At 42.0% G+C, this 25,972-nt stretch overlaps 1 protein-coding gene across 3 annotated transcripts in view; it reads left to right on the top strand.

Moving 5' to 3' along the window:
• Positions 1–25,171, top strand: part of CTIF (cap binding complex dependent translation initiation factor) — a 476,533-nt gene extending 451,362 nt beyond the window's left edge. For all 3 annotated transcript variants that reach the window (XM_012541153.3, XM_003759532.4, XM_031945969.1), the window contains 2 exons: positions 15,662–15,715; positions 20,733–25,171. In XM_012541153.3, coding sequence (XP_012396607.1) covers positions 15,662–15,715; positions 20,733–20,948 — 270 coding nt within the window. In that variant the 3' untranslated portion in view covers positions 20,949–25,171. The remainder of the gene's footprint in view (positions 1–15,661; positions 15,716–20,732) is intronic.
• Positions 25,172–25,972: the final 801 nt, after the last annotated feature.

The raw sequence follows: 25,972 nt of genomic DNA, 5'->3' as shown, positions 1-25,972 counted from the left end.
TCTTTGCTGTGATTGGTTAGATAAGAAGTCTGTAAGTCTAGTTGAAGAGACAAGACATAGTTGCTGACATGTAACCAAATATAATAGAGCCCCCAAAGATGTAATAGGAATTGGAGAATTCATTAGGATTATCAAAAATTGGCATCAGCCTTGAAGATGCACAGAATGTGGACAGTAGATTTGCCCAGGACTTTTTGCACTATGTATTTATCGAGTGCTGTGCCAAACAAGGGCCCAAGTTAACATTTTAAGTGATGGCTTAATAATCATTCTTCCTATTTTTATGTGATTTTTCCATTGACGAAGCACTTTTACATTCATTTTCTCCTTGTTATCTTAAATAACCCTGTCAGGTCATAGACAGGATAAGGACGATGTTAATATTAACTCATGTTTATGTGCTGAAATGTTTGCCAAATATCACATTTTCTCCTCACAGTAACCCTGGGAGAAAGGTGCTATTATTATCCCCATTTAGCGGATAGGGAAAGCCAGGTAAGCTGTGGTCAGGTGACTTACAAATAATCTCTGAGATAGGATCCGAACTCGGTCTTCCTGACTCCAGATGCAGGACTCTATCCCCTTTGCCACCTAAATCCCTTATTTGTCCCTATTTCACAGATGAAAAAGTCAGGTAAAGAGAGGTGGCCCAGGTCTTGCCCCACCCCACCCTCCCGCTCCAGTAAGGCTTTACTGCCCTGATGTCTGAAGCAAACCAGATCCCTCCCCGAGTCTCGGGGGTTGGAGGTGTGATGCAGCCTATCTTGGATGCTGGGGATTGGTCTTGTTGACCTCTCCAAGTCTCCTTCCAGCCTCAAGAGTCAATGATGTTACGGTCAGGTTGCTATGGGGACCAAAACTTTGAATTTCCTGGCTCCGGGGCTGTGAAAATCACAACCTGAACTTTGCATGGATGTGGGTTTCTCCATTAATTTCCTGTTTGATTGTTTGCTTTAGAGGGCGGAAAATGCCGGTGCAGGCAGCTCGCTCCCTGAGCTGTGACTCTTATCACACCCCCGCTTCTGGCAGGTTCAAGTCCGGGCCTTGGGTGGGCGGGCGGGAGAGGGGGGCCGGGGGTTGCTGGCAGACCAGCGGCTCCCGGGTGCCCGGCCGCCAGCTCCGGGAGTGTTCGGCCCCGGGAAAGGCCGGCTTAGTTGGATCGGGCAGCCCGGTCCAGACGGGCGCTGGCCCGGAGCCAGCCCGCAGTCCTCCCCCCCGGACGGGTGCAACTGAACTGTCCCCCGGGAAGAGGGGCTGGGGGCGGGGATGGCCAAGTAGCGGCGAATGCCCAGGAGGGAAGTCGAGGCTGGCAGTCTCTGGGGGAGCCGCCTTACAAATTAACTGCGTTTACATGTGTTTTTCTTCTGGCAGCTGTCCCGTAGGGGCCTCTCTGTGCACTCCAGCAAAGGAGGCTTTCTCCGAAGTTACAGTAATAACAGCCTCTGCAGGGTTCCCCTTAGGAGCCCGGAGTATCCGCGGGTCTCGGGCCCCTCCCGTGAGCAAGGCCAGAGGGACAGGTGGTGTGATCCCCTTAACAGCTATCCCTGCCCCAGATACTGCACTTTCCACGTTTCCAAGCCTTGCAATCTATTATCTCACTTGATCCTCATAGTACTCCAGTAAGTTAGGGAGGTCAGGTGTTGTTATCTCCATTTATAAGGGGAAAAATAATGGAGGCTGGTTACGGTCAGCCAATGGGTTACTTTCTCCCCCAGGGCCTAGGAAGAGTACCCTAAATTTCAAGTTGAGGTTCTCTTCCCTTTGGCGTTTGAAGCCTTCTCCCTATTAGGACCAGCACCCGCAGAGCTCAGGGAATAATACTGGTCCCTTGTCCTGGCTTTTCTTTACTTAGCACCATCAAGGTTTGCTATTATCTCCTTTAATCCTTAAACAATACTTTGAAATAGATACCACTGTTATCCCATTTTACAGCTGAGGGAACTGAGAATCCAAGGGATTTACTAAAGGCCAAACTGCTGCCGTCTGCCCTGTTCTTTCTAATTCCAAATCTATCACTCTCCTCAACACCTGGCTGTGTTTCATCCACAAGGAGGTCCACCATGGCTTGAAGAGCCACAAAAGCTCTTGGAGAAGAAAAGTATATATCTGTATTCCCAGGTACTAGCCGGATGCTTTATAAATGCTTAATGGATGCATTGGAAGTGTTGAACTTGGTCTTTTGACTCCTATTATCTAGGCAAATCACTTTACCCTTCTAAGCCTCAGTTTCCCCAACTGTAAAATGACATAACATTTGCATAAAAACTACTAAGGTTGATATGAAAAAATTCTTTACCAAACCTTAAAGTACTTCAGAAACATAAATTATTATCATTAATCATAATCATGAATAGCCATGAGGTACCTTCAAGTAACACCTAATAGGAGGGGATGGAAGGAAAGAAAATGAATTTCTCTGGCACCTACTGTGTGCTGAGACCTTAGAAATGGTCTTTTTTGATCTTCACAGAAACCCTAGGAGGGAGGCACTGTAAATCCCCGACTTACAGATGAGGAAACTGAGGCAAATGGAAGTCAAGTGACTTAGGATCACAAAGCACTAATTATGTCTAAGGCTGGATTTGAATTCAGATCCTCCTGACACCCAAGCCCAGCAGGTTATTTACTCTACCACCTTAGCTTCTTCATAATTCCAGAAGTCACATAGTCCAGCCACCTCATTTCACAGGAATTTGAGGCCTAGAGACAAGAAATCACTTGCTATGGATTTATAATTAGTCATAAGGGACAAAGGCAGTATTCTGCCCAGGGTCTTCTCATTCCAAACCCAGATGTCCTAATTCATTGTATTTCAGGCAGGCCACACTGACCTGAAGCTTGTTCCTTACCAGCTCAGATCTCTCTTTAGTTTCATTTTCATGGAATTTAGTAAGCATGAGAAAATCCAAAAAGTGACATCCCAATTCTTTTGCCCAGATGTGTTCTGAACTGAGATGGGAATTCATTTTCTGTCTCTGTATCCCTTAATGGAAGAAAACATTAGTTCATCCCAACGTTTCTAGTCTTCTAGTCTAAAATTTAGAATTTTAGAGACAGAAGGGGCTTTAAACCTCATCTCTTCCAACATCCTCATTTAACAAGTGAGGAAAATGAATCACAAAAGGAGATGTGACTTTGCCAGGGTCATATAGCAAGTTAATGGAAAAACCCAGGACCCCTGATTGTGAATCAGTGTTTTATCCATTTTATCAGCCTACCTTGGATTTGCAATCTCAGCATTCAAGATGCTTATTATTCCCTCCTGAATTGTTTCTCCATCATTAAGATTTTGGTGCTGCCAAGTAAGTGATAGTATCTCAATTAGGTAGCTTATAGACTTGTATTTTGTTCTGAAATGGAGATCCAACAAGAAATTGTTTTTAAATTCTCATCATTGCCCAAAAGATTAAGCACACAATTGCTTATGTCACTGTGTGAAGCCCTGTGTATAGACCATCCCTGTTCCCAAGGAGATTAAAATGGAAAACTATTTCCACAGATGTGCATAAACACATAAATGATGTACAGACAGCAGAAAAAAAAGCATTCACCAGGACAAAGGTAGACAGTAGATTTAATCCATGTTTAACATAAGTATAATTTAGGGGAGCTGGGAATTAGAGATAACTACATAATTAGGGAGGAGATTGGTGCAAGAAGTTGGAAGACTAGGGACATTCATGACCTAAGCAAGGCCATGGAAACCTTCAGCTTTCATCTGATCAATCCCAAAAAGTTTAGTGAAGGAAGTGGAATCTGAGAAGCGAACATTGTAAACAGCTGCTGTGTACCAGGATGTGGCACAAAACTCAGTAATGTTTGTTGACTAACTTTAAAGAAGATCACAATTGGTTCAACCTGCTGACTACCAGCTCTACCCATGGAGAAGGCAAGCATTGCCAAGGCAAGCATTTATTTTACTATGTATGTGCCAGGCACACATGGGGAAAAGAAAATCTATGTGTGATGGTGTCCTGGCTCCTTAAAATCTTTTGGAAGCTGATTGACTGGAAGATTCAGTATGTGGTAAAATCACAGTTTCCAAAGGCTGACAAGAAAAGAAGATAGTTCTTCATCCTATAGATTTAGTAGATTCTATGATTCCTACACAAAGACAGTCTTAAGATGTCTTTAACTCTAATAGCTTTTGTCCTAGTGTAACAAATTCATTACATAAATTTGTCTAAAACTTCTTCTGTAGAGTTTAATGGTATTAAAATGATAAAAAGAAAAAAAATTCTTCCCCCTAAAAAAAAAGAAAAAAAGGAGGAGGTTAGGTCAAGTTGTAAAATATACATACTGGATACGCATTAGGAGTGAAATAAGAGCTGGGACTTCAGACCAGGAGTAAGAATGGTCTAAACTAGAAGAAATTAAGTCTCTCCTGGGGAGTAGGGAGTAAGCGATAAAAAGATAATAAGAAAGATCTAGTGACAGTTAAAGAAAGACATATGGGGCTATGAAAATAACCTGAGATAGCCAATAGGTAAAAGAGAAAGATATAAGAAGATGATAGAACCTAATGTTTCTGCAAACAGAGTTTATGGCAGTTAACTAGTGAGAAAGAGATTGAATTTGTCTTTAGAGGTTTGCTTTGCCTTTAACCCTTCCTGTAACTGGTGTGTTTGCTTGTATATGAGGAGCAAGTGCTAGTTAAGGGAAAATAAAATGTTCACAGAAAGTAGAAGGATACTGTCCCATTCAAGTAAAAGTTAAAAACAAAATTTTATATAAAAAGCATAAGCAAATTTTATCTCTGTTACTCTCAGCTAACCTTACATGAAGAAAGCCTAACTAGTAGACTTATGCTTACCCAAGCTACTGTTCCCATGATGACAAAACTCTAGATATAAGCACAATCCCCCAGGGTAGTTAATTTGCTTCCTAGGGCTATACATAATTTCTATAAGCCGGACTTATGTTTATTTCTGGAAAAATCCCACCAGATCACCATAGACAAACTGCTGACTAGATCCAAGACTAAAGAATATTGCTTAACTAAATGAAAGCAATGTGTTATGCTGAATTGAAAAGCCTGTGTTCTGTATGTTAATTTTATCCTGATAGGCTGTGTGACCTGAGGCATATCACCTGCATATCACCTAATCTCAATGTGCTACAATTATTTCAGCTCCTTCTCCAATAGTGATAATAACACCTCTGTCCTTTCTCTATCCCCAAAAGGGTGGTATGAGGATAAATCAGATGGTACTTGCAAAGTGTGGCCCACTGACGTGACACATTTAATTATAAAGATATATCTTTGTAAAGATATATTTAATAACAATAATAACATGTTGCATTTGTGTCATACTTTGTACTTTTCAAAGCTGTTTCTCAGCCATGATCTCATTCGATCCTCCCAATAGTTCTGGGAGGGAAGAAGGATAAGCTTTATTATATTAATTTTATAAATGAGGAAACTGAAACCCAGAGAACTGCCCAGGGTCACAAAGCAAGACAGCAAGACAGTGTTAGAGCTGGAGTTAGAAGTCCTGTCTTCTCACTCGGAAGCTGCTCATGAGGCATCTGTATGGTATGGCTTCTCTTTATATAAGTATGGAAAAGATGTTATCTATTATACCAGAAAGCCTAATTTCGTTACCACTCTGAGTGTCCTTAGTCACACTTTTCTGTTTAATAAAGCCTCTCTTTAAGTGCTGTAACTTCATCATTTTAATCATTTTGGACTGAAATGCTTTTAGAAGTACCCCTGTCTGTTCTAATCGTCCCCCTTTAATGGAACCCAGTGAGCCTGAACACCATTTTTTCCTTTTTTCAAGTCACCATTATCAGCATCAGTTATTGGGGCATCCTATGGGGGCAACTCTGTGACACACAAATATGGTGGTGGATGGTAGATAGAAATATAAGAATCACTTCCACAGGAAGCCTTGCCTTTTGTTGGTGGTGGTGGTGGTCAGTGGACTCTGGGATTTTCTTGGCAGAGATACAGAAGTAGTTTGCCATTTCCTTCGTCAACTCATTTTACAGATGAGGAAACTGAGGCAAGCAGGATTAAGTGATTTGTCAAGGGGTACAAAGGTGTCTCATGTAACTCAGGTCTTTCTGACCCCAGGCCTGGGATTCTCCATTTATCTGCCCAGAACTTTCCTTAAACCCTCTTAATTTTAGTGCTTTCCCTCTTAATTATTGACCATTCTATAGATAGTTTGCTTTGTGTCTGTTTGCTTGCATATTGTCTCCCCTATCCGAGAAGATGTGGAGAGAGTGCAGTGCCTGAAATCAAGGAGACTTATCTTCCTGAGTTCAAATATGGCCTCAGACACTAACTAGCTGTATGACTCTGGGCAAGTTACTTAACCCTGTTTACCTCAGTTTCCTCATCTGTAAAATGAGCTGGAGAAGGAAACAAACAGCAAACCACTGTAGTATCTTTGCCAAGAAAACTCCAAATGGAGTCTTGAAGAGTCAGATACAACTGAAAAAAATAGCAGTTTAGTCTTCTCTTTAAAAGCATTCCACGGCCCCCCATTACCTGTTGAATAAAGCATCATCTGTTTGACTTATTAAAGGTCCCACTAACTTATTTTTCTAGCCTCTTTCACATAGAGTCAAGGAACTTGAGTTTCAGACCTGACTCTAGTGTTTGGTGAGCTTGTGACATTCACATTTAGCTTAATCTCTCTAGTTACCTAATGTCCAAGAAGAGGGAGCCTCTAAGATCCCTCCCAGTTCTACATCTGTGACCCTGTGATTATCCTGTTTCCTCTTTAGACATTGCATTCCTGCCAAGCTGGGCTATTCCCCAATCATTCTCTGCATCCTCTTGTCATGGATTCTAGATTCCTTGTACAGACTCCCCTGCTGTATCATATGTTGTAAGTCTTCCTTTTGGGGGCCCAGTTACAGCAGCCTTCTCAAGTCCCTCTAGTTAAAAATCCCCTTCCATTCCTGAATCTTGATCTCTCCTATAAGGCTTGATCATATTCTTTATATTCAATTTATTAATAGATATGTCTTTCCTTTTATATGAAATTGTATTCGCTTGGAAATCCAAGTCTTTATATCCCTAATATGGGGCTTTGTATATAGTATATAGCAAGGAGTCAATAAATGTTTGCTCATTTGAAATCTCTATTAGAGTGTATATTGCTCTTAATTCTTTTTGATCCCCTGCACTTTTCTTCCTTTCTCTTATTTTATTCCTCCTTATCTTATTATTGTTGCTTCTCCCAGACTTTTTGACATGATGGGGGGGTGGGGGTAGCCTTCCATATATGTTATCAGCCAGCCAGAACTCTCCTTTCCTCCTGTAAAACAACTTGACCAATTGTGAGGCTTCAGGTATCTCTGATGCTTCTCAGCTGTGTTCATTTGTTCCTCAGTGTTTAGGATCTGCTTCTTCAATCCAAGGGACCATTGGGGGGGGGGGGGGGGGTTGGTCCATTTAATCCTGTATAAATTTGGACAAATCACTTCCCTCCCCTTGTGCCTCAGTTTCTTCAAATATAAGATAAGGAGTTGACCTTCAAAAGTCCTTGACATTCTGTGATTCTGATTCTGTGGAATTTGGAGCAGCAGTTTACTTTTGTTGTTGTTTTGAATTAGGGAAGGGTATGATTGGGAGAGGGAAGATGGCTCTTTTCTGTTCCAGTGTCTCAGAGGGTCTAGGTTATGGAGAAATATAGGTTCTACAGGAACTGTATTAGCAATATTAGACTGCTTAAATTTTTTATGTCAAATATGTTCTTATATATTACGGCTAGCATGTAAGTTTATTTAACAACCATTTCAGGTCAACGTCAGAGAAATTTGAGTGATTAGAAATGGAATAAGTTACATTAACAGACATCAGATTCCTCTGCCTGAGGCTGAACATTAAGCTAAGATTAAATAAACTTCCTATAAAGTATCTTCTATAAGCCAGGTATCGAATACTAGAAAATGATATAGTAATAAATAAGAGCCAACAATACATGCATCCAGACATATAAACAAAAACAAACATTTACTCTGTGTGTGTGTGTGTGTGTGCACAAATTGAGGGAGAAAGAGATGAGATGAGATGAGATGAGATGAGATGAGATGAGATGAGATGATTAAAATAAGGTGAATCTGTCCATCTCCTAAGCCAGCCCTCACCTTAGTAAATTCCACCCAAGCTGGGGAGCTTAAATTTCCATGAGATAACCTCACAGTCTGCCCCATAAATGAAGTAGGTCTAAATGGGCCTCATTTCTCCAATCCTGCAGACGGATGAGCTTTGGGGCAAATATTGCCTTGTGACTGTCATGGGGACAAAACATAATCACTTTGGATTTTTGTTCTTGGCTATCATGGAAAGAAAGAGGGATTCCACAGCATCTCAGCCTACTCTTGAGGCAGGCTTTTCCCTATTGCTTCCCAGCCTCCAGGAGCCCTAAGTTTGGAGTATCTTGGCCCCTAGTTCTCATCCCCAAGGGAGGATGTGATAGGCGTGCCCACAACTAGACTCTAGGACAGACAATAGGACTGGAATGCACAAGCTTCCGAGCAAACATTTTAAGCCTAGTAGAATTGCCTTGGATTCCCATCCAAGAAACACATTTCACTTGGTTGTCATTGCCATTGCAGGTCATTGGTGGCTCACAACAACCCCTTTCTATTCCTATGGGACTTTACAGTCAACTATTCGTCCTAACCCTAGGGCACAGTGCCATAATCCAAAAGGACCTGAGGACAATGGAAAAGGATGAGAGCTATCACACCATAAGGACTAGGTAGCTGTTTGCAAAGTGTGGGAAAAAAATATTTCTTCTGCCAGCCTATGTTAGAGTCACCTGTCTTTTGAATTACTTATTTTTATTAAGTATTTCTTACTAGAAAGTCCCCAGGAAAGTATACCAGTGGAAAAGAGGTTCCCCTTATCATAGTTTCAGGGTTTATTGATCCGCTAAAGAAGGGAACAGAACCCTGAAGAAATGGGACTTGGAATAAATAACAAGCTGCGGAGAAGGTGAGGGCAAGCAAGGGAAGAGAGAAGAAAAAGAAAAGTTTAGCAAAGAACAGGTCCAAGGGATCCAGGCCCAGGTGGGATTCTGTAGTAAAACAGCCTGGGAATCTAGGAGAGGACAAGAGGGCATTTAGCACTTAAGTGAGAGGTTTTAAAAGGCCCACAGGACAGCAAAAACTAACTTTTATCTACTATACAGTTTTATCAGTGGCCAGCCCTGAGCAAGAAAGTAAGCACCTAGTATCATTAAATAGTAGAAAAAAGACAAGATTCTGGTCTGGCCCTGCCTCTGGTGAAGGGGCATACCTAAGGGGGACAATTCTTCATCTGCAAAATAGGGAGATTTGAGCCAGGAAAACCTTTGTGTCATAAACCGCTCTAGCAATCTGGTGAGATCTATCTGAAAATAAATGTTTTAAATTTAAAATAAATAAGATTACAAAGAAAACAAGTTATATTGAAATACAGTGATCAATATATTTCTTTTACAATCATGGGTTCCAAATTAAGAATTCTTGGAACAGATAGGTCTCTAAGCCTCTTCCAACTCTGATTTGTGGGATTCTTCAACAAGTTAGGTCCCCATACCACTCCTGGGTTCTACCTCTGTGAAATGAGAGGTCTCTTCAAAGTTAAGGTTCTATAATCTCCATCCAGAAATTCCCGGCCAATGTCAGAGTTAGAAGGAGGAACTTATCTTAAGTCTCCAGCTATCAAACACAGTTCATCTGTTGCCAGTATTACTTTTTTATGGGGTTACAGTGAAAGGAAAAAAAAAATTCTTAATGAAACAAAAAAAGCCCAAACCAGTTTCCTTGAGAATCTTCTACAGGCTTTTGGCAAGAGTTCCTATCAGAAAATATGCCAAGTTTAACTAACCTTTTTTCAGACACTTTCAATGAATGATCAAGAGAACGAGGTGCTTTGTGCAGGGGGACACTGAAGAGTCTTTTAGGATGTGTGCCATTGGCGGCTTCCTAGTGGGACCTCAGGATGAGCAGAAAAAAGGCACTGTTAAATATGGCTCTTTCCACGGTGTCATAGACTGTGCTAATGTAGTGTCATGGTGGATTGGGGGAAGGAAAACATTTGCAGTGGTGTGTGGTCACTGGCCTTTCATTTTCAGCCTGCCTGTTTTAGGTCAGATGAGATAATTGCTATGAAAGTGCTTTGGAAAATACATAAAGTGTTCTCTAAGGGTACAAGAGTGTTGGTATGGGAAATCTGTTGTGTAGATGGGATCAAGGAGAGACTAGGGCATCTGTGACTTGCATATATTCACATACCTGGTCACAAATCTGAAAGTGTTTTGAACTCATTTAATCTCCTCTTGGGATCCTCATTAAACCAGTTGTTTACAGCCTATGACTTCACCATAAACTCTGCCATTTTTATAAGCTAAAGTTATTAAAATTAGATTTCAGGTTTGTTCTAAGTCTGCATCACCCTCATATTTAGGTTTCTAGAGTAGGAAAGGGAGCCCAGGATGTTCTGCCAATGATTCAAGATCGCAAGAGGGATTCAGACCTGGAAGGAACTGTAAAAGCCCAAACCATTCCTTTTTGCAGTTTAGAAACTGAAGTTCAAAGATTCTTGCTTTAGGTCCCCCAGGTAGTAAGTGGCTAAGGCAGGATTTGAAGCCAGTCTTCTGATGTTCATTCCTGGGCTCATGTATCACTATCTACATCTTTGTTTCTCTTCAGAAAGACTTGTTAGTCTAATTACATGTGTCTGAACAAAGAGGCCAAGAGTATGTAATACGTTTCAAGGAGTCTGAGCCCTATGTGGGGGGTCAGAGGTTTGAGGTCTTGTGTTAAGCAACCTCCCTCCTCCTCCTGTGATTATAGCTAATCATAGCTGTCACTTAAACAGGGAATTCTTGCTATGAAATCACAGAACTCCTCCTTAGGACCACAGTCCCATCAGATAAATCACTGGGTTTCTTTCATGCTCAATTCATCAAACATTTTTAAGCACCTACTATGGGTCAAGCCCTGTGCTAATTGTTGGGAATAAAAAGACAAAATAAAAACAGACCTCAAAAAATTCCCTCAAGGAGTTTACAAAATCTAGTTTGAGAGGGAAAAAAGAGGTAAACAGGGAAATCCATTCAAAGTTTGTTCCTTTTTCTTGGGGAGGGAGGGTGAAGGAGGGACCCAAATCTATTGTTTCATTTGATGTATAGAAAAAGTAATGGGGGAAGAGGGGAGGGGAAATAATGAACAACTGGCCAGGAAAGGCGTGATGTAGAAGATAGTCATTGAAGAAAACTAGTTTTATGATTCAGTTCAAATTAACAGACATTTATAAAGTTATACTGTGTACCAAGCACTGAGCTGGGTGCTAGAGACAGAAAGACAAACAAGAAGCAATCCCTGTCCTGAAAGAGCTTACATTCTATCAGGGGAAAATGGCATGCACACATATCAATCAATTAAAAAGAAGTAAGGTTAATTTTAAAATAAAATTAATTAAAATAATATGAAGTAAATTCAGAAGCAGAGAGCAGTAACAACTGAAAATATCAGAAAAGATTTCTGGTAATATGTAGCATTGAAGCTGAACCTTTAAAGGATTAGAATTTCCAAGAGGTGAGGACAAATATCCATGGCATGAGGACTTATGAAAAGAAATGGGTCTATATTGGGAACCTACCTAAGCCAGTTTGACTGGAAGTTTGTGAGGCAGAATGATCTGAAATCAGCCTAGAAAGATAGGATAATACATTTAGACCTGGAAAGCACCTCAGAGACCATCTAGTTCAACCCTCTTTCATTTGACAGGTGAAGAAACTGAGGTCCACAGAGACTAAGAGATTTGCCAGTGGTCACAGAGGTATTAAGCAAAAAATCAGAATTTAAATGCCATATGAAAGAATTTGTATCTTACTCGGGTGGTAATAGGAAAATGCTGAGCAGGGTAGTGACCCAATCATATCAACTGTGCTTTAAAAGAATGACTGTCACTTTGGCAGCTGTGTGGAGGACTGATGGGAGAGTAAAAAGGCTAGAAGCAAGGAGACCAATTAGAAAGCTATTATAATTGTCTCAGCAAAAGGTAATGAGGGTCCATACCAGGGTGCTAGTGTGAGCAGAGGGAGGAGGACAGCTTATATCTCTGTTATGGAAGTAAAATAGACAAGAGTTGGCAGCTGATTGGACATGTGGGAGTAAAAGAGCAGAAAGCACCAGGAATGACTTTAGGTTTCAAACTTGAGTGACTGAAATAATGAGTTAGGAATGAGTGTGTAAGGTACATTCTGTTTTGAGCACGCTGAGTTTGAGATGTCTGTGGGCTTCTTAGTGAAGAGGTAAAGCAGGCATTTGGAGATGTGAGGTTGGAGCTTAAGAAAAAACTTAGGGCTTGATTTAGGAGACTACTACTTAAGAGATGGTAATGAAACCCATTGGAACCAGTGCCATCACTGGCAGTAAAGAGAAATGACAAAAGAAGGCTCCAGATAGAATCCTGGAGTCCCCCCCCCCCCATATGCAGAAATAGGACATAATTTCACAAAGAAGACTAAGGAGTAGTCAGAGCTCTAGGAGGAGATGAAAGAAACACAGAGAGACAGAGAAAAAGGAGAGGGGGGAGAGAGAGACAGAAGAAGAAAGAAAGAGAGGAGAGAAACAGAAAAAGAAAGAGGCAGGGACAGAGAGAAGAAAAAAAGAGACAAAGAGAAAAGATAAATAGGAGATACACAGAGGAGAGAGAGAGAGAGACAGAAAAAGAAGACACACAGAGAGGAGCAGAGGAAGAGAGAAAGAGACAGACAGAAAGAAGCAGAGAGAAGAAATAGGGAGAAACAGAGGAAGAGAGAGAAGAGACATTGGAGACAGAGAGAGAAGAGAAACAGGGAGAGAGATAGAAACAGAGAGAGAGAAAAAAGAGACATTGGCACACAGAGGCAGAGGAGAGAGAGCAAGGAGAAAGAGAGAAGAGAAAGATAGAAGAAAGGAGAGAGAAAGACAGGGAGAGAGAGTGAAAGAGAGAGAGAGAAACAGACAGAACAGAGAGAATAGTTGAGGGTAACAGGATTAAGTAAAAGTATTTTTTTTTTAATTTGGTAGAGCACATTTTTAATAGGTTATACAAAAAGTAAAACATGGGTCTGGAGTTAAAAATATGTGAGTTCAAATGAGTCCTCAGACACTTATTAGCTGTGTCACCTTGGACAAATTCATTTAATCCTGTTTGCCTCAGTTTTCTCACCTGTCAAAATGAGAGATTTGGACTTGATGGTTCTGAAGGTACCTTTCAACTCTAAATCTGCAATCCTGTCATAAACTACTGTGCCCACCCCTTCTGTTAAGGGGTGGGCACCTCTTGTCCCTTGGACCTTAAGAATGTAGCAGATTTGGAAAAAGTCCAAAGCAAGAATCATAGTTCTAGACCTAAAAAGAACCTTAGAGGTCATCAAGTTCACATCTTCCATTTATTTGTTGAGAAGACTGAAGCCCAGAAAAGCCTAAGTGTCGATCCCCTGTCACCAACTCTTCTTGACTTGAGGTCCAACAATCTTTCTAGCATACTATATTAACTCTTTTCATAAACTTATCAAATCTCTGGGCTAAAAGTTATAGAATGAAAGACATTGTCTTTCACAAACTTTTTGTTTTTGCCTGTTTTGTAGTATTCTGATATTTCTGAAATAATAGGAATGCTGTTCTATGCTTGTTTGAATTTTCTTATGTTGCTTTTAAGAAGAGGAAGGGGAGCTAGGGATGTAAATGCAAAAATCTACCATGTAGTTGGAAAGCTTCCTGATTGACTAATATTCAGTCAGGGATTGTAGAATGAACCAAATTAATCTTGATCCAGAGGACATAACTGGGCAAATTCTAAATTGCCCTGATAGTGTTCTGGGGCAGAAGACAAGTATTCACTGGTAGAACCTAAAAAGAGCTGATTGCTATAGCATGAGGATTATAGCCAGAGACAATCATTGGATAGACCAAGGCTAGGGGCTTGTAGAAGGTTTAGTGCTATCCATTCAGTGCTTTTATACACATTTCCAATGACTTTCTTCTGGTGTATTATTTATCTTTACAACCTCTCCTCCTCCTACCTCTCCCACTTTAACATTGGCCCTATTTCTTCACCCTTATTTCAGTAGCTCCTTGAACTCTCGCTATTGTCCCAGTTTATCCCCCCACATATATTTATTTGCATGTTGTCACCCCCTTTAGATTGTAAGCTGTTTGAGAGATATTGATCTCTTATGAATGTTTAGGGTAGCTAGATGGCACAATGTGTAGAACACTGGACCTAGAGTCAGAAAGTTCAAGTCCAGCTTCGGACACTTACTGGCTCTTGGGCAATTCACTTAACCCTATTTGCCTCTGTTTCTTCATCTGTAAATGATCTGGAGAAGAAAATGGCAAACCACTCCAGTATCTTTGGCAAGAAAATCCCAAAGCAGGTCATGTCCAACTCTCCATGACTGAACAACAAAACATAAATGCTTAATATAATACTGTTTGTGTGTTATCCCCTTCCTCCTTGACTGTACACCTTATCTAGATTTTGTATCTCTCCAGCTAGCATTCTTAATAAATGTTTGATGAATGAATCAATATGAATGAATGATAAAAAAGTACCTCTAAACTCTTTTCCATTAAATTGTTTTTCCAAATGCCATTCTAATCCAGAGAAAGTGCTATGGAGACTGAATATGAATTGAAGCATACTATTTTTACTTTTTTTGGTTGCTTTTATTTTCTCATGTTTTTTCCCTTTTTTTCTGGTTTTTCTTTCACAGCATGATTAATATGGAAATATGTCTAAAATGACTATCCATGTATAACCTATACCAAATTGTTTGCTATCTTATGGATGGGGGAGATAAGGAAAGGAGGGAGAAAAAAATGTAATTCAAAATCTTACAAAAATTAATATTGGAAACTATTCTTTCTGTGCAATTGGAAAAATAAAATATTATTGACATTTTTTTTAAAATTTGGCAATGGAAGTTCTTGAATTTATGCTTTTATTAATGTAGAGTACTCCTTTTTCCAAAGTTAAGTGACAGCTCTTCTGCATTCTGTTTTACCTGGAGTTACCTAGAGCCTTAAGGGATGAAATTATTTGCCAAGAGACAGATGCCCATGGGCAAACATTAGCCCTAGGCTTCCAGACTCAAAGGCTAGTCTAACCATTATTCAACCTCTTCCCTCTGGAAATAAATCCAAGGAAATGTACTGTTGTGCTCTGAGGTACAGGATATATAGATATAAAAAAAGAAGTTCAGAGCAATTCTGTTCCAGAAACCTCTGAATATCCTACAGTCAAGTGCTGGAAGCTGATGCCAGACTAAGTCATTCTACTTTGGCAATAAACAGCAGGAGGTGGTAAAAATAAAATGAAATCAAGTATGACTTATATTTGAACTCAGTGAGCCAAGCAAGCTCAGGGGTGAGGGAGAGCTAGCATTTGGTGTCCAATTGATGTTTCTATGATCAGAAAAAATTAAAAATTAGTGAAAGATGAAAGCCCAAAAAACAAAATAAAGGGCCCCAGACTCGGCTTCCTCAGAAACTAAGATCATTGATTCTTTGGGCCTGGCACTGGATGCTTATTATAAGTCTCTTGGAGTTTTCAGGGATGGACCAGGATTTGTGCCTGATTATTATCCACCATATGGGTGCAGGAAGATGTGGAAGTGGACTTTGCTGACTGATATCTTCTGTTTCACTCCCTCCACAGTTGTTGCAATCTCAGGATGTGAAGGAAGATGCAGTCCTTTGCTGTTCAATGGAGGTAGGTGCCTATCAGTCCATCAAAAAGTATTTCACAAAGTACCTTCTAGGGGATGATCTCAGAGAATCTGGGAAGACTTATATGAACTGATGTGAACAGAACCAAGAGAAAAATTTGTACACTCCCAATATTGTAAAGAAAATCGGGCACAGCATAAGACTCCAGGACTCATAGTATCACAGATTCACAGCTAAAAGAGCTATTAGAAGTCATCTAATCCATCCCTTTCATTGTACAGATAAGAAAACACAAAAGTGAAAAAGTGACTGCCCTCCTAGGGCTTCCACTCTATTGGAAGGTTACAGTGTATTCACTCATACATAGTAATCACAGATTCACAGCTAGAAAGACCATTAGAAGTCATTTAATCCATCCCTTTCATTGTACAGATGAGAAAACACAAAAGTGAAAAAGATACTGCCCTCCTAGGGCTTCCACTCTACTGAAAGGTTATAATGTATTGACAGAGAGATAAATATAGGATACATACAATATTAATACACATTGGTGAGGGCAGGGAGAACTAACAATTGAAAATTCTTCTTGAATGAGGTAAGATTTGAAGGAAGCCGTCCCAAGAAAAACACAAGTCACAGTTGAAAAGATAACATTTCACCTAGAGAAAACCTGTGCAAAGATAAAGTGGGAGATAGACTATCATGACATTTTGCTTCTCTGACCCCTTACAAGAATGAAAGGGGCTTCTGACACTATGGAGATTGCCATAGATTTAAACTTAGAGATTCATAGATGGCTAATGTTGGAAAGGTCTTTATAGGTCATGTGATACAACACCCCATTTTATAGAAGAAAAAACTAAGACCTGGAAGAGTTAAGTATTAAGACTTGACCAAAGTCAAACAACTATTTTAATAACAGCTCCCTAGTCCAATCCATAGCCAAAAGAAATTCTGACTCTGGTATACCCAACAAACCAATAGGTCTTCTGATGATAACCCACAATATCATCCTTCACACCATCAGGGAGGAAGATATCTCAGCAGAGAGTATTCACAGCTCTTTAACTCTTTCTGTCCCAGGGTGGGGCAGACCTGTTATCCGAGATAGTGGTAAGGGGTAGAAGTAGTCTCTAATTTGCCTCATTAACCCCTTTCTAGCAGCTCACCTTCTACGCAGAGCAGAGTTCATTTGGAACATTTATTAGCACATGTACTGTGCTGGACACTGGGAGTACAAAGCAAAGAATCCCCTGCAAATGAGCTGGTATCGGCCCTGGTGCCATTGGAAAGATTCCAAAATGGCCTTTTCTGTTCCAGATGCTCTCCCCTATCATCAGCCTGCCATGGTGCCGACTGTCCCCCTCTCTAGAGTCACTCCTTTGGGTTAAGGCACGGGCTCCCCAAGCTCCTGATACACGATTTCCCATGTACCCAGTTTCCTCTTGCTGGGCTTCCTCACTTTAACTTTCTCAGCTCAGCTCTTGTCAAATGTTCCCTGACTCCCCTTCTACAGAATTCCATGAGACAATATTTGTAAAACACTTAACCTAGTAGATCCTATACAAATGCTTATTCCTTTCCCCTTTCCCCCTTCCCTCAGGGACGAACACTTCCCCAGCCTAGTTCTTACTTCAGGTACTTAAATCTCTATCCCCTCCTGTTCCAAATGTTATCTACATGTCCTGAGAGTCCAGAGACTTCTCTACTCTACCTAAATGACCCAAATATGAGATATGTAACTCTTATCTCTCCCCCTCCCCGCCACACACACACACACACACACACACACACACACACACACGATCAACCCAAATGCCAAACAGATTTCAATGGCACAGGCTTACAGAAGGATGCTTTGTGCACAAGGTCCTCTGCAGTTACAGGGGATGAGTCCTGGAAACCCTCAGAGATAGAGAGCTCCTAGAACTTTTGTTCCTAACATCAAATGCCTTCATGCTTTATGTCCTATGCTCTTCCAAAGCTTTCTGTTTTTCAGTATTCTTCCAATTCTGAAAGAACTGACTTCCTCCATTTAGGGTGGTGGGTATACCTTTAACATCCACTATAGAAATCCCCTGCCACAGGAAGTAACCCTTAGTTTTGAAGGCTGTGCCAGCCCTGCCAAGCCGAAAAGGCCTGGTACCAAAAGCAGGACTGTCATCCGAGGGCTGGTTCAACTAAGGGCAGAGAAGATCAACACCAAAAGATTGGCCCCCAGGTGAGGGATTGATGGATTTTTTTTTTTTTTTTTTTTTTTTTTTTTTTGCATCTGTAGCTACAAGGCATGTGAAGGCAAAGAGGGGTTGTCATCTGCACAGATGGATGTACTCCAGCTGTTGACATTAGAATCTGTAGAATCTTTCAGTTTTTCACATGTGCTAGTCTCCTTTTTGAGAGACTTCTATATGAAAAGTTGCCTTCAGAGTAGGGAAGCCCTGAGTTCAAATCCCACAGTTAACACATACTGTCTGTGTGACCCTAGACAATTCGCCCAATCTATTAACCACTTAAAGTGAGTATACCAGGTAACTGTCTAAAACTGAATTGTAGGGCAGATCATTAATCTGCATTGGTAGAGAGAGATTCCTTAATGGGAATTCTCCAAGTTACACCATTACAATCATGTCTGGTTTTAAGAAATAATTTAAATTAATTTAATAATGATAAATAAATTAATAAATTAAATTTAATTTAATATGATTTTTAAAATAATAAAAAGGATGTTCTCTGGGCTGAGGTTGGAACAGATAAATGTAATTGGTTGGGAAGAAGCTGGGGAAGCAACAACAGGAAGTAAGAGAATGAATATTTGAAAAAAGAAAAAAAAAAAAAAACTAATCCTGAAGCCAGAGGACCAGACAGAAGATGAGTAGCAGAAACTAAGAAATCTCTCAAGCTCTGAGAATATCTTGCTAACACTCTAGAATTTCCTCCAGCAGTCCACTTGAGCATCTTCTCTCTTACAAATACCTGAATCATGGAGAGATTGAGTGACTTGGCAGGGCCTTATTTTTAGGTAGCACCTTGGATAGTGTTAAGTCAAGAAGACCTGAGTTGGAATCCTACTTCAAACTTCCTACCTGTGTCATCCTAGCCAAGTCACTTAACCACTTTCTATCTCAATTTCCTTATCTGTAAAAATGGGGATAATAACAGCACCTGTCTCCCAGGGATTGTTGTTTCAAATGAGATAATATTTGTAAAGTGCTTTGTAATTCTTCAACTGCTTTTTATAAAAGCTAGCTAAATGAGGAGGAAGAAGAGGAGGAGGACATCAAAACCAAACTCTGGTATCTTCCCTTGGAAGCTCAATGAATAGCCAGAGAGAGAGCCTGGAGTTAAGGCAAACTTAATTAAAATCCAGTCCCAGACAGAGGAAGTGCTGCATGACCCTGGTCATGTCTTATTTTCCTCATAAATAGCTATAAAGTGCTTAGCACAATATGGTACATAGTAGGAGCTATATGAATGCTATATATTTCTACATACATATCTGTATACATACATCCTTGCACATACAGACACATTGCATTATGGATATATACATGTATACATACACACATGTATATATTTGCCCCCCCCACTCCAGCTTTTCTAGTTGCCTCATTATTCTTTATCCTGGGACCCCAAGCCAGTTCTCCCTTGTCAGGGCAACAGTCCATACCCCATGCCAGCCATTCCTGCTGGTCTTCCTGTATCCTCCTGACTTCAATCACACACACTCTCACTCCTTGTTCTTCTTCCTTCTTCAGAAGAAACTCCTTATTTCTCCCTTTCTATGCTTACTGCCCAGCTTGACTCAGGGAATAAGAATTTGTGGAGGGGTTGGCAGGAGAGAAGAACTCTGAGGTTCTTTGCATTCTTGGCTTACAGCCTTTCTACCAGCTAGTTTCAGCTCCAGGTGTTTTCCCTTGCCCAGGGAGGAATTATCCTCCAGGTAGAATCCCCTCCCCAGCAGTGTCCCCTGACATGGGTACTCCTGAGCTAGTGAATGGGCTGGGACCTCTACAGCTAGTGGTAGCTAGCACTTACACTATGACTTTAAGGCTTGCATAGCTATTTACAATATTATCTCATTTGATCCTCAGAACAGTCCTGGCAGGTAGGTATTATTATTACCTAAGTCTGTCTCAGTTTCCTCACTTGTAAAATGGAGTAGATGGCTTCCGAGATTCTTTAACATCTCCTCTTTGGAGATAAATAGTTTCTAAAACTGGGCCATATTTTCTCGAGCATTCTCAATGAAGTCAGACCTTTGCTCTTGGAGGGTAGGTTTGATTTGATTTTTTTTTTTTTTTGAAAACACATAAGTCACAGAAACCAATTTTAGCATCTAGAATGAATAATGCTGTTTTAGAACTCCCATTCTAAGGATCCATTGGGCAGCATGATAGCATTAAGGTCTCTTTCTCCAGGTTGGGAGGGTCAGTTTTAAAACTACCGAAGTCAATTATTTCTAGCCCATACTCTTAAAAAAAAAAAAAAAAAACTTTTTTATTTTTAAAACATATGCATAGATAATTTTCAGCATTAATTTTTGCAGAACCTTGTGTTCTAATTTTTTTCTCCCTCCTTTCCCCCAACCCTTCCCTTACTCAGTAAGTAATCCAATATATGTTAAATACGTGCACTTCTTCTATACATATTTCCACAATTATCTTCCTGCACAAGAAAAATCAGACCAAAAAGGGAAAAAGCAAGCAAACAACAAAAATGAAAATTCTATGTTGTGATCCACACTCAGTCATTGGGTACGGATGGCTCTTTTCATCCCAATACTGAAACCACCAGCCCAGCCTCTTTGACGTGTCCTATTTCCTTCTTTCTTTCTTTTTTTCTTTTAAAGCGATTGGGGTTAAGTGAGGTGCCCAGGGCCACACAGCTAGGAGGGCTAAGCGTCTGAGTTCTTTGAGCTCAGGTGCTCCTGTCTGCAGGGCGCTATCCACTGTGCCATCCAGCTGCCCCTGCCCCCTTTCTTTGCACCATCCATTTCCTCCCTTCCTCTCCCCATGCAGTCTTTCTCCTGAGCTTTGACTCCTGCGCTTCTGTGTCACCAGCTGCAGAGCACAGGTCGACTTCTGGAAGAACAGCTGCCTGAAATGATGACAGAGCTCTTGGCCAGTGCTCGGGACAAGATGCTGTGCCCCTCAGAGTCGATGCTGACACGGTCGCTGCTTCTTGAGGTCATCGAGCTGCACGCCAACAACTGGAACCCCCTGACGCCAACCATCACCCAGTACTACAACAAAACCATCCAGAAGCTGACAGCCTGAGGAGGCAGGGTGGGGTGGGCCGGGAGGGCAGGCAGGCCGGGGGGGCCCCAAGGAGGGCAGGGAACAGGATGGAGCAGGACAGGGCAGGACCGGGAGGAAGGGGATGGCCGGAGCAGGAGAAAGACCACGCACTTTAAATGAAAGCAGAAAAGCAGGGCAAATAGGCCCAATGGCAAATCCGGAGAGGGAAGGGAGAAGAACCCTCAGGATCCAGTATCTAACAGGAGCCACCACCCCCTGCTCCATGCATGCGGCAATACACATCCATAAAGGATGCATGTCTCTTTTTAGCAGGGACCCCCTGCCACCTCCCTACCTATTTTCTAAATTCGTTGTCCCCCAGCTTCCCTACCCCTTCCCACTCCGTGCACACTCATCCCCTGCAGGGTTTCTCTTGAAGGGGGTTCATTCTTATGACTCCATCGCAACCGTGACAGACGCTCGCTCACCCTGGGACACCATTTGGGTCAGAAAAGACCACAAAGGGTGGAAAGCAGGCGTCCGAGTCTGGTCTGGTATTGTCTCCCACCCCACCCCACCCCCATTCCCCATTATGTCAGTTTGCAGTAGCCAACTGGCGGAGGCGACACATGGCAGATGTCTCGGGAGGACAAAAGAACACAAGGTCCACACCAGACGCTTGTAATTGGCGACTTTTGTCCAGCAGGGCTTAGTTTGGGCAGGGTTTGGGGGTCTCCCCAGCCCCTTATCCTCCACCGGACTGATTTTAGTTGTCTTCCCTTTAATTCCTGAAAAACAGAAGAAGGGATGTTTGCAGTTGTATTTGCAGTCTTGGGAGGCTGTTTTTATAAAAAACAAAGACAGTGGCTTTGTAGTCTCTTTTCTCTGTGAGGAGAATCTCCAGGGTACACTCTGTGAGCCCCTCCTGGGGTCAGCAGGGAAGGGCAGGTCTGGGGGGCCACAGGGCAGACCTCATTGCTATAGTAGTCATTTAAGATACTCAGATACTTCCAGTCCAGCAGGGGCTTCCCCCAAGAACCCCTGGTACTGATCTATGATTATCCCTCCTCTCTAAGTTTACTGGAGTCCTTAGTACTAAGTCCATAGGACTGCTCAGCTAACTTGGCCCTAGCCTCAAAAGACCTTGGAAAATACAAGAAAAAGAGGCTGGTAACTGGGGATGGGGAGCATCAAGGCTCTAAGGAAGCATCTCCACTGCTATATATGACAGTCTGTTTTCAGGACCTCAGGTTACAAGAAGAATGACATTTCCTGAGGTACTGGTCTGACTAGCCCCTCTCAATGATTGGGCCTATACCATGATACCCCAGTTCCTTTCTATGGAAGGAAAAGGCAATCCAGGAGTGTGTCTGTGGCCAGAGAAGGAGAGTATCCTAAGACCAAGCAAGTGCCCCCTGGAGCACAGTGTTATAAGGAAGAGAATGAAAGTGGGTATTTCAGGAAGGAGATATTCCAGAGCCAATGTCGCAACCAGTATTAGTGAAACAGCTTTCTAGGTTTCTGAGGCTCAGCTGGGATCACCTGTATTCACAGCCCATTTTTCTCCCCAAAACCCTGTCCTACCCCCCATACTTCTATCTGGTTTCATCAAGTTCAATATGTATTGTTTTGAGCAATAGTAAAATGGACCAGATAGAAAAATCTTATAGATGGACTTGGATCTGTTTCTTGGCAGCCAGGAGCCTGTCTAGGACAATTCTAGTTAAACATTTTCAATGGGCTATTCGACAACTCACTTTCTGGGGACAAGAGACCTGAAATAAGGACCAGGAAATGATGTCAGATTTCAGCAGTTTCTTTATTTGTTCCTTTATTAAGGCTTGTCATTCACTAAATCATCTCTCCAGCTGCTCAGGTCACCAGCCTGGTAGACTTGAGAAAGGTTTTCCCTTTTCTGTTGTTATTTGGAGCTAAGGAGAGAGAAGGATTAGGAAAGAAAAGTTTCCTCCTGCCTCATTCTGACCAGACCTCAGAACCACTTTCCCAGAGAATTCACACCCCCCTGAGTCAGGGGACAAAGATTCCCCCAGGCCCACTCCCTGGCAGATGATTTTGCATGCTCATTTCCCCAAAACAAGCCTACCCACTCATATGTGAAGAGAGAAGAATAGAGGTCTTCTCTCACCCCGGAGCTCTCTGACTGTACCAGGAGCTAATGAGGCAACTGTCCTCCCTTCCATATGCACCTTTTTATTTCTTTTTCTCTCTCTCAGTCTTTCTCTCTTCTTGTTTTTTCACCCATCTCTCATTCTTTTCTCTTTCTCTCTCCCCAAGTCCTTAAGTTTGCCGCTGCTCCCTGGGGACTTGCTCATCCCTAACCGGAGCCTGTATTGTAGAGAGATTACTGTTGACTTTGGTTGTTCAGTGATAGTGAGAACATTTGAAGAAGGCCAGAAGACAGACAGTTTCCTAATGGACTCAGCCAGGAGAGAACAACAAGGGGCAAAAAGCATTGATCCACCCAAAAAGAGTAATCAAAAGAGATCTTCTAAAGCTACAAATAATGTGTGAAGAGAGTGGATCTGGTCCTAAAGTTTTGGTGAAAACCAGGGTAAATAGCTAGGTGTGAACCACCCAAGAGCTGTAAGTTCAGAGAGGAAGAATGAGGAGGGGAGAAACCCAGAGAAGAAGGACATTGTAAAAAGCAAGACGAGAAGTATAGGGGGACTTTCTTAGAAGGCCTTTTTGTGGACAAGGTTCTCTGCAGGAGCTATGGAGGTCATGGGCTTTTGGAAGGGTTCCCACTAGGGCTGTGAGGTTTACTTCCTCCAGTTCTCCCACATTAACCCTGTGAATGAAGCTCCTTATCTCTCATGGTGATAATGTGGAAGAAGTAAAATATTATACATATATATAAATATATATATACATATAAATATATTTTTAATTACGTATTGTGTCATGGTAGCTTCCGACATATGGTTTACACAGGGCAATCTGTTGCTTTAAGGCACTTCCTGGCCACTCTGAATAACCATTTAAGCCGTTTTCTCTATCTAGTTGCTGCTACTCTTACAGACTTGTGAAAAGTGCTTCAGAGATTTAAAATAACAATAAGCCTAAACTCTGGGGAGCCATTCTAAGGGAGAATCACCTGATGAGAACATGGGCAGGTCTAAGCTGCCCAGCCTCTGAGAGCCCCCAAATCTCTAGTTTTGGGGCCATTTCTGGCCTTCAAATGGTGAACTCTGGTAGGCCCAGTTTGACCTCTGAATGTATTCAAGGGAAACCCCAAGCAGAGGGAAACTGAATCTTTTATTTCTAAGGCTTCAAATCCATGCCCAATTGACCACAACTTTCTGAGAACAGCTATGAAACTAAGCCACGCCAGCCAGTGGTCATTCATTCTATTTAAGCACTTTTCCCTAGTGGGCCAGCCAATGCAAGGGTCAGCTTTTATACAGTTTCCCTTCAAGAGATATGGCATTGCCTTCTAGCTGTAGTACCAGACATCAGGCTGAAGAGTTTCAGTCCATTTCTTTGGACTACAGCCCACACTGATTCCTAACCTTTATTAGACGAGACCCGAGAACCCCTGAGACACTGGAAACCCACCTTCTGGAGTTACTCTCTGGTTAATACAGTCTGCCGACTTTCGTCTTGCTGTCAGCTGCTTTGTAAACTTCAAGTTTTTGCATTGTCCTGTCTATCTGTGTAAATGTAATTGTTGGCCAAGGTGGTATTTATTTCTTATTTTTATTCTATTTTATTTTTCTAAGGGGTGGGAGGGACTAGAAATATGTCCTCACTGTTCACGCCATGGAAAATCTCCAGATACCAAGGCCATCAGCCAGGGCCTGGATCATGACACAGGGTGGGGAAAGTATCCCCAAGGCTATGGTCAAAAGCTGTTATCTGGCAGCAGGAACTAGTCGGCTCTTATGAACTGTCTCTGCGGAAGCCAGAACAGTTGGGACTGAAAATCACCTACCTGATTTAAGATGCCCCGTGTTGGGGAAACTGAGAATGGAAGTGCAAAAGAGGACAAAAGATAGACAAATTCCCCTCTGCTTGTAAGCATTTGCACAGGGAGTCCTGAGCTCCCATACCTCCCAGAAGTATGTCCATGATCCCCTAAGGACTTATCTCGGGGGGTTTAAAGGATCCTTGTTAAAGCTTCTTCATGAATTTTAGACACACGATGGATGACCTCTTCCTCAGTATGTACCACTTTTCAGCTGGACCCCAGGTACCAGTGGGTTTAATTAATAATAATAAATCAAAACCCCACAAAAAACCGACCCTGTGTGTATTTGTGTGTGTGTGCTGTGAAGGAGGGACCTCTCCCGCAAACATTCAAACACATCTAGTGGCGTTGGTGGGGACCTCGGGGAGACGCTGCTGAAGACTCAGGAGGTCCTTCAAGACTGAAAGTAGCCAGTTTCCATGTAGTATTGGGAGCAGGAGGTGGATGCCAGGGTAATGAGCAGAGCATAGGGCACAGGGAGGGAGAGAATACATGGAGAGCTGAGCCAGACTTGGGCGGCAGAGCCGACAAGCTGGCAGCAGAAAATCTACCCAGCACAGAATCAGATTGGTTCAGCTAATGGGGAAGGGTTTCCAGACAGCAGGTTTGTGTTTCCTCACAGTCACTCGGTCTGTTTTTCCCCAGAGCAATGTTTTCATGCAGGCGAGAAGCAGCTCATTTCAAGAAGGTTGTGATTCAAAAGAAAGGAGATGAATTGAGGTTCTTGGAAGGGCAAGTGGTTGGTTCTCCAGCTCCAAGCAGATAAGTCTGCAAAGACTGATCATCCCCAAAAGGCCTGGCCATTTATTTTCCTATGATGACATTTACTTAATTTTTGCAGCGACCCTCCCCCAGCAGGGCTCTGAAGAAACCTTCCTCTTGGTCAGAGCCTCTCCCTCTAGGCTTCCTCTCAGACTTAACTGCTTGGCTCATAATTTCATAGAACTGGTCACAGGGGGCATCCCCACTCCCATTCCTCTCCAAAGATGCCCCTGGAGCAAGAAGACAAGGACACTGCAGTGGGGTGGGGGTGGAGGCGGTAAGTGGGAAGGAGAAGGTCCAGCTTGCTCTAACT

The sequence above is a fragment of the Sarcophilus harrisii genome, chromosome 1, assembly GCF_902635505.1.
Source record: "Sarcophilus harrisii chromosome 1, mSarHar1.11, whole genome shotgun sequence".
Lineage (NCBI taxonomy): Eukaryota > Metazoa > Chordata > Mammalia > Dasyuromorphia > Dasyuridae > Sarcophilus > Sarcophilus harrisii.
The sequence above is the reverse complement of the archived record's forward strand: the minus strand, read 5'-3'. Positions and strand labels throughout refer to the sequence as shown.